The following is a 10211-nucleotide window of genomic DNA, read 5'->3' as shown; positions in this document are numbered from 1 at the left end:
AAAAATTAACAATGTAATCACAATTATCAAACGAACGTAATTAGATATACAAGGAACACACATTTACAACTCCATTGTCCTGACTGATTCGTACTGCCCTCAGAGATATCTTTTTGGAAACCATCACTCATAATCACATAGTTGAACTATTATTTTATAAATGAAAGAGTTTAATAAAATTACAAAGCATAGTTGTACATATGTTTCCATATGCTTCTTAATTCCTTAATTCCAAAGTTCAATTGTTATTATTTTTTTTAATCAAAGAGTTTAAAATGTCATGCAATGCATTTGTATCTACTTCAAATGATTTTTCAGTTCATACAGTTCTTAAGTTCATCTAGTTTTACATATTATTATTGATTCAAAATTCAAATATAATATAAAAGAAACATTCAGAAGTAAGCAGATGGAACTTTCTTTAAAAAAGACGTATCGTTGTTTCGACCTATGCGGGGTAACCAGACATGCAACTGCTTTGAACGAAACTCACACTGGCTCACTCAAGTCATTGAGGCTGGCAGAACCAAATCTGAAGATTGTATTTATTTCAGCAGCCGTCCTTTTGATTGGCCAACACTGAAAACGAAAGTCTCGTGCAGTTTAAGAGATCAGAGATCTTCAAACAAGAATGACAAAATGATTTACCTGACACACGGGATTATAGCATAATGCAAAACATGTCGTGTTTGGACGTGTGTGCATAGAGGGGGTCGTTGTATATCACTGATCTGTTGACATGCTCCTAAATTGAAATCTAACTTTAAAGCGGTACAGCTGCATCAACATATATCAATTATTTTAAATATCAGATGTTATACATGGTTAGGGCACGGATGGTCAAGTGGTCGCAGTTTCGTCGCCAATAGTCTTGCCCCGATCGTGGGTCCCAGATTCGCTCTGATTATAGTTCTTGGTTTGTTAGGGCCATCCCCGCTCTCATTGGTTTCAACAGTTAAACCTCGAGGGCCTGCGGACATGATACTGTATCCGAGAACCTCTGTACAACGGACATGACCCTGTATCTAACAACCTCTGTATAACGGACATGGCCCTGTATCCGACGACCTCTACATAACGGGCATGACCCTGTATCTTACAACCTCTGTACAACGAACATGACCCTGTATCAAACGACCTCTACATAACGGACATGGCACTGTGTCCAAGAACCTCTGCATAACGAACAGGACGCATACTATTCATCCATCCGGACATTTGTTAATTAGGGTTTTAGCGAGACAGGCCAGCCTATATGGTTTTAGCGAGACAGGCCATCCATATGGTTATAACAAGACAGGCCGGCCAAAATGGTTATAACAAGACAGGCCATCCATATGATTATAACAAGACAGGCCGGCCAATATGGTTATAACAAGACAGGCCATCCATATGATTATAACAAGACAGGCCGGCCAATATGGTTTTAGCGAGACAGGCCAGCCAACATGATTATAACAAGACAGGCCATCCATATGATTATAACAAGACAGGCCAGCCAATATGGTTTTAGCGAGACAGGCCAGCCAACATGATTATAACAAGACAGGCCATCCATATGATTATAACAAGACAGGCCAGCCAATATGGTTTTAGCGAGACAGGCCATCCATATGGTTATAACAAGACAGGCCGGCCAAAATGGTTATAACAAGACAGGCCATCCATATGGTTATAACAAGACAGGCCGGCCAATATGGTTATAACAAGACAGGCCAGCCAATATGGTTATAACAAGACAGGCCAGCCAATATGGTTATAACAAGACAGGCCGGCCAATATGGTTATAACAAGACAGGCCAGCCAATATGGTTATAACAAGACAGGCCATCCATATGGTTATAACAAGACAGGCCGGCCAATATGGTTATAACAAGACAGGCCAGCCAATATGGTTATAACAAGACAGGCCGGCCAATATGGTTATAACAAGACAGGCCAGCCAATATGGTTATAACAAGACAGGCCAGCCAATATGGTTATAACAAGACAGGCCGGCCAATATGGTTTTTACAAGACAGGCCTGTCCATATGGTTTTGGCAAGACTGGCTGGCCCATATGGTTTTGGCAAGACAGGCTGGCCCATATGGTTTTGGCAAGACAGGCCCGCCAATATGGCTTTAGCAAGACAGGCCAGCCAATATGGTTTTAGCGAGACAGGCCAGCCAATATGGTTTTAGCGAGACAGGCCAGCCAATATGGTAAGAACAAGACAGGCCGGCCAAAATGGTTATAACAATAAAATGTTAAAAGCATTTTAGTATTAGTTATCTGTTAAGTATTTGGGTAAAATAGAGAACAAAGAGAGGCTACAAGGCTCTGAAGATCACCTGAACTATGAGTGAGTGAGTATGGTTTTACGCCGCTTTTAGCAATATTCAAGCACTATCACCAGACACCAGGGGACACGAGAAATTGGCTTCACACATTGTACCCATGTCGGGAATCGAACCCGGGTCTTCGGCATGAGCGAACCCTTTAACCACAAGGCTACCCAACCGCCCCCTGAACTGTGAAGAACTTTAGCTGCCCATAAGTAAAATTGGAACAGAATACTGTGGGGTATTTCTAGAGACAACATATAACTGGGTCATTCATGCTAAGTTTAAGCTTCACAGGCCGTGGTGTTTCAGAGATGTCAAAAATGCTGTAACATTAGATAACCATTTCTTGATCCGAAAATATCAAAATGTGCCAAAAAACGTATTATATGTAATCCTGTATACTACATACTTCCGGCATATCAAATTTCATAATGAGTGAGTGAGTTGGGTTTAACGCCGCTTTTAACATTATTCCAGTTATATCACGGCGTGTCAGCTTAATGTGGGAGGAAAGCCCGAAGTGATGCAGGTCTCAGACGTTTACCACTTCGGTGAAACCCACGAGCACGGGTATGGTGCCGACAAAGCTAGAAACATAATCGGGGCGAACCGGGATTCGAACCCACAATCATAGGTTTCTGGCGTGCCCAAGGGACGCAATTTCATAATGATAAATGCAGAAAGGACAGAGTAATGGGCAAAATGGACATTTCAATATGGCCGCCATGATGGATGACAGACAACATGCCACAACACAAGGTCACTTGTTGCTCAGCATGAAAAACAGAAGGTTCATAAAATTTGAGCTGAGGTGAACTTCAAAATGATTGCATTCAAGATTACCGTATTCGACGTAATAAGCGCCCACGGCCATATTTGCTAATATGTTGGATCGTGAACAATCCCAATTAGCACCCTTTCTGATTGATCAATGTACACAATACTTATTGATTCGCGTATAATACGCACACGTGTGTTATATGCACCCCTAATTATGGGCAATTAAATTCTTGAAAAATATATCTCTCATATATAAACATTTCAGGCTGTCAGCATAAACCACGGAATTTATCTTTCAACTCTGTTTTTTCGACAACATATTATTCTAATAAGAGCCCCCTATTTCTAATTTTGAGAGCGCCCTGGGTGCTTATTACGTCGAATACGGTATTGGACATATTTTGCATGAACGTCTGTGTAGCAACATAGACTGAACTTTTGCTAGTTTTATGGTGCCAGCCCTCTGAGACACTTAACATGGATACCCCACACAGACACAGTATACAGACCCCGAGCCGACCAGTTATCCCTTAACGCTAAATGCCAAGCAAAGTAACATTAAGTCTTTTGTATGATGTGGCCAGGCTACACCGGCCTATTCTCTGGGCAGACGCCCTATCCACTACACCACGAGACAGTCCTCAAAGCATATACATTCCTATTCGTGCCAAGACAATCTCATAAAAATCAGATCTTAGTTCTCGCTATCGCTAAACAAAGATCTGAGGACATCCAATTACAGGTCACGTCAAAGCGACCTTTTATCCGACCAATCAAAGTGTCGCTTACCAGATCAAGAAAGTGACATTCGGAATGTGTTTACTAATCATGCAACCTCGAAAAAGTTAACACGGGGTATTCCGAACGACAGTTACGAGTGATTCCGTCAAAATTATCGTCTATCTCTTGCTTCCGTGGGATAAACATTTGAACGGGGGAGGCATTGCCATACAATCTCAACCATATATTAGACATTCCGGAATGTTCGTTTGTTCAGTTTTCAAATTTTTAATCTAGAACTGTGTCCGTACATTTTTGAAGAGTAGTCTGAAATAGAAGTCGCCAGATTGAAACGAGTGCCGTAAAGCTGCTTTCTAATTGGCTGATGTCGACTTCTTGTTAGTCATTTCCGTGGTCGGTCAAAGTTCGCGAAAGGACGTTCTGACTTGACCCGTAGGGGATGTCCTCAGATCTTTGTTTGGCGGCAGCGAGAACTTAGATCTGATTTGAATGAGATTGGTGCCAAGATGACCTGTTTCTCAATAATTGTACTCCGTGAAAAGGCTGCTTGTAAGTCGATAGCACCATACAGGCGTCGTAATTTTGACACAACATAAAAAAGACAAAGGCAAAAATATGAAAAAATAAGGTTTAATTTTCGATGGCTGTGTTTTTCTCAAATTACAAACTATTTATTTTATTTTTCATTCACAGAAGCATACAAAACCTGCTTTTCATTCAAAATAACCTCTGCAATTCTTGTTTTCAGCTCCTATATTGAGAAACCTGACATTAGAAACATGAGTGAGTGAGTATGGTTTTACGCCGCTTTTAGCAATATTTCAGCAATATCACGGCGGGGGACACCAGAAATGGGCTTCACACATTGTACCCATGTTGGGAATCGAACCCGGGTCTTCGGCGAGACGAGCGAATGCTTTAACCACAAGGCTACCCGACCGCCCCATTAGCAACATGATCTTCATTGAAAACGCATGCTTTTTCTTTGAAAGTTTCTGTCCCCTGACTAACCATTTGAACACCAGGGGAGCCTGTTGCTTTTTTTGCTTTTTCTCCCAGTTTTGGACACACATAATTTCTTTCAACTTATAGGAACCCGGGATAAATAGGTACGAAGACAATGAAGCCAAGCCGCAGATAAATACTGTCAAGCCCTCGAAATAACCCCAGCTGTCAAGAGTCACAAGCTCCGAGTGCAAAAATAGTTTTTCTAGAAGCACTCATAAAAACTCAGAAGTAAGTTCCATGTGACGAGCAGCAGCTGGTTATTAAGAATGTCTTGTTGAAGACAGCTCATTACAAACAGCAACTCGTCATCATATTTGTTATCCTGGTGAACCGCTGACAACAGTTAACTGTGCTGGGTGAGATGCCAGCAGATGTCTTCCAACTGTCTCCTCTCAGCTTGTCCAGGTATGTTTCTTATCATAATCATTTTCATAATCTCAAGAGTTGTCCCCCTTGTTTCATGTCGTCACAAATGTTGTACGTAGTGTCTGTAGTAAGTAACTCCCCAATTCTTCATCCTGCAAAAGGAAGAGTACATTGTCACTTAAAGCTACACATCTCATGGTTTGGCAGGAATATACTGAACAAAATAAATAAGTGACCATGATATTTATAGGGATTTTTTTAATGGAATTTATGCCGAGTCTTACTTATATATACACATAAGCATTAATTGAGCAACACCCACTTTTTCAGATGCGTGCTACATTAATAAATGGCTGCTGGAATTCATTGCTGGAAACACGACAAAAGAGTAGTTACTGACAAACAACGGCTGGCACTACCATCACACAAATAATGAAGCTGACACGAGCAACCAGACCTGATCTATTGGCCTTATGTGAAGTCTAAAAACGTTTATTTCAACTAAGCTGAAAAGCACCCAGCCCACACCACAGATCTGACTGTCACATTCTGCAGTGAATAACACTTATAGTCAATCAGGGGAGGCTCCAAAACATCTGACAGTCTCTCAGGGATGGTTATAAAAACTAATACACATATTTGGTGAAGTTCATGAAAAAAAGGGATATTTAATATTATTTTGCATTTTGTCTTTTCAGGGAGGGTCGTGAAAAAAGTGTTTAACCAATGTAACAGAAACCAACATGTGTTTACCTGATGTAACAGACACCAACATGTGTTTACCTGATGTAACAGACACCAACATGTGTTTACCTGATGTAACAGACACCAACATGTGTTAACCTGATGTAACAGACACCAGCATGTGTTAACCTGATGTAACAGACACCAGCCTGTGTTTACAGACACCAACATGTGTTTGCCTGAAGTGATGGACACCAGCATGTGTTAACCTGATGTGACAGACACCAGCATGTGTTTACCTGATGTGACAGACACCAGCATGTGTTTACCTGATGTAACAGACACCAACATGTGTTTACCTGATGTAACAGACACCAACATGTGTTTACCTGATGTAACAGACACCAGCATGTGTTAACCTGATGTGACAGACACCAACATGTGTTTACCTGATGTGACCAGGACACCAACATGTGTTTACCTGATGTAACAGACACCAACATGTGTTTACCTGATGTAACAGACACCAGCATGTGTTTACCTGATGTGACCAGGACACCAACATGTGTTTACCTGATGTGACGGACACCAGCATGTGTTTACCTGATGTAACAGACACCAGCATGTGTTTACCTGATGTGACCAGGACACCAACATGTGTTTACCTGATGTGACCAGGACACCAGCATGTGTTTACCTGATGTAACAAACACCAGCATGTGTTTACCTGATGTGACAGACACCAACATGTGTTAACCTGATGTAACAGACACCAACATGTGTTTACCTGATGTAATGGACACCAACATGTGTTTACCTGATGTGACAGAGACCAGCATGTGTTTACCTGATGTAACAGACACCAACATGTGTTTACCTGATGTGACAAACACCAACATGTGTTTACCTGATGTAACAGACACCAACATGTGTTTACCTGATGTAACAGACACCAACATGTGTTTACCTGATGTAACGGACACCAACATGTGTTTACCTGATGTGACAGACACCAACATGTGTTTACCTGATGTAACAGACGTCAACATGTGTTTACCTGATGTGACCAGGACACCAGCATGTGTTTACCTGATGTGACGGACACCAGCATGTGTTTACCTGATGTAACAGACACCAGCATGTGTTTACCTGATGTGACCAGGACACCAGCATGTGTTTACCTGATGTGACCAGGACACCAGCATGTGTTTACCTGATGTAACAAACACCAACATGTGTTTACCTGATGTAACAGACACCAACATGTGTTTACCTGATGTAACAGACACCAACATGTGTTTACCTGATGTAACGGACACCAACATGTGTTTACCTGATGTGACAGATACCAACATGTGTTTACCTGATGTAACAGACACCAACATGTGTTTACCTGATGAAACAGACACCAACATGTGTTTACCTGAAGTGACGGACACCAGCATGTGTTTACCTGATGTAACAGACACCAGCATGTGTTTACCTGATGTGACCAGGACATCAGCATGTGTTTACCTGATGTGACCAGGACATCAGCATGTGTTTACCTGATGAAACAGACACCAACATGTGTTTACCTGATGTGACGGACACCAACATGTGTTTACCTGATGTGACCAGGACTACAGCATGTGTTTACCTGATGTGACCAGGACACCAGCCTGCGTTTACCTGATGTGACCAGGACACGAGCATGTGTTTACCTGATGTGACCAGGACGCCAGCATTTGTTTATCTGATGTGACCAGGTCACCAGTATTTGTGTTTACCTTATGTGACCAGGACACCAGCATGTGTTTATCTGATGTGACCAGGACACCAGCATGTGTTTACCTGATGTGACCAGGACACCAGCATGTGTTTACCTGATGTGTCCAGGACACCAACATGTGTTTACCTCATGTGACAGACACCAGCATGTGTTTACCTGATGTGACGGACACCAGCATGTGTTTACCTGATGTAACAGACACCAGCATGTGTTTACCTGATGTGACCAGGACATCAGCATGTGTTTACCTGATGTGACCAGGACTACAGCATGTGTTTACCTGATGTGACCAGGACACCAGCATGTGTTTACCTGATGTGACCAGGACACCAGCATGTGTTTACCTGATGTGACCAGGACACCAGTATTTGTGTTTACCTGATGTGACCAGGACACCAGCATGTGTTTATCTGATGTGACCAGGACACCAGCATGTGTTTACCTGATGTGACCAGGACACCAGCATGTGTTTACCTGATGTGACAGACACCAGCATGTGTTTACCTGATGTGACAGACACCAGCATGTGTTTACCTGATGTGACAGACACCAGCATGTGTTTACCTGATGTAACAGACACCAGCATGTGTTTACCTGATGTGACCAGGACATCAGCATGTGTTTACCTGATGTGACCAGGACTACAGCATGTGTTTACCTGATGTGACCAGGACACCAGCATGTGTTTACCTGATGTGACCAGGACACCAGCATGTGTTTACCTGATGTGACCAGGACATCAGTATTTGTGTTTACCTTATGTGACCAGGACACCAGCATGTGTTTATCTGATGTGACCAGGACATCAGCATGTGTTTACCTGATGTGACAGACACCAACATGTGTTTACCTGATGTAACAGACACCAACATGTGTTTACCTGATGTAATGGACACCAACATGTGTTTACCTGATGTGACAGAGACCAGCATGTGTTTACCTGATGTAACAGACACCAACATGTGTTTACCTGATGTAACGGACACCAACATGTGTTTACCTGATGTGACAGACACCAACATGTGTTTACCTGATGTAACAGACGTCAACATGTGTTTACCTGATGTGACCAGGACACCAGCATGTGTTTACCTGATGTGACGGACACCAGCATGTGTTTACCTGATGTAACAGACACCAGCATGTGTTTACCTGATGTGACCAGGACACCAGCATGTGTTTACCTGATGTGACCAGGACACCAGCATGTGTTTACCTGATGTAACAAACACCAACATGTGTTTACCTGATGTAACAGACACCAACATGTGTTTACCTGATGTAACAGACACCAACATGTGTTTACCTGATGTAACGGACACCAACATGTGTTTACCTGATGTGACAGATACCAACATGTGTTTACCTGATGTAACAGACACCAACATGTGTTTACCTGATGAAACAGACACCAACATGTGTTTACCTGAAGTGACGGACACCAGCATGTGTTTACCTGATGTAACAGACACCAGCATGTGTTTACCTGATGTGACCAGGACATCAGCATGTGTTTACCTGATGTGACCAGGACATCAGCATGTGTTTACCTGATGAAACAGACACCAACATGTGTTTACCTGATGTGACGGACACCAACATGTGTTTACCTGATGTGACCAGGACTACAGCATGTGTTTACCTGATGTGACCAGGACACCAGCCTGTGTTTACCTGATGTGACCAGGACACGAGCATGTGTTTACCTGATGTGACCAGGACGCCAGCATTTGTTTATCTGATGTGACCAGGTCACCAGTATTTGTGTTTACCTTATGTGACCAGGACACCAGCATGTGTTTATCTGATGTGACCAGGACACCAGCATGTGTTTACCTGATGTGACCAGGACACCAGCATGTGTTTACCTGATGTGTCCAGGACACCAACATGTGTTTACCTCATGTGACAGACACCAGCATGTGTTTACCTGATGTGACGGACACCAGCATGTGTTTACCTGATGTAACAGACACCAGCATGTGTTTACCTGATGTGACCAGGACATCAGCATGTGTTTACCTGATGTGACCAGGACTACAGCATGTGTTTACCTGATGTGACCAGGACACCAGCATGTGTTTACCTGATGTGACCAGGACACCAGCATGTGTTTACCTGATGTGACCAGGACACCAGTATTTGTGTTTACCTGATGTGACCAGGACAACAGCATGTGTTTATCTGATGTGACCAGGACACCAGCATGTGTTTACCTGATGTGACCAGGACACCAGCATGTGTTTACCTGATGTGACAGACACCAGCATGTGTTTACCTGATGTGACAGACACCAGCATGTGTTTACCTGATGTGACAGACACCAGCATGTGTTTACCTGATGTAACAGACACCAGCATGTGTTTACCTGATGTGACCAGGACATCAGCATGTGTTTACCTGATGTGACCAGGACTACAGCATGTGTTTACCTGATGTGACCAGGACACCAGCATGTGTTTACCTGATGTGACCAGGACACCAGCATGTGTTTACCTGATGTGACCAGGACATCAGTATTTGTGTTTACCTTATG

General features: G+C 42.8%; 1 protein-coding gene across 1 annotated transcript in view; it reads right to left on the bottom strand.

The window, feature by feature from the left end:
* Window positions 1–4460: 4460 nt before the first annotated feature.
* LOC124121422 (integrator complex subunit 11-like) overlaps window positions 4461–10211 on the bottom strand; it is a 40439-nt gene continuing 34688 nt past the window's right edge. The window contains exon 17 of the mRNA XM_048385180.1: window positions 4461–5372. Within this exon, the coding sequence (XP_048241137.1) occupies window positions 5313–5372 (60 nt within the window). The 3' untranslated portion in view covers window positions 4461–5312. The remainder of the gene's footprint in view (window positions 5373–10211) is intronic.

Source organism: Haliotis rufescens, unplaced genomic scaffold (genome assembly GCF_023055435.1).
Source record: "Haliotis rufescens isolate VD_foot unplaced genomic scaffold, xgHalRufe1.0.p SCAF_55, whole genome shotgun sequence".
Taxonomy (NCBI): domain Eukaryota; kingdom Metazoa; phylum Mollusca; class Gastropoda; order Lepetellida; family Haliotidae; genus Haliotis; species Haliotis rufescens.
The sequence above is the reverse complement of the archived record's forward strand: the minus strand, read 5'-3'. Positions and strand labels throughout refer to the sequence as shown.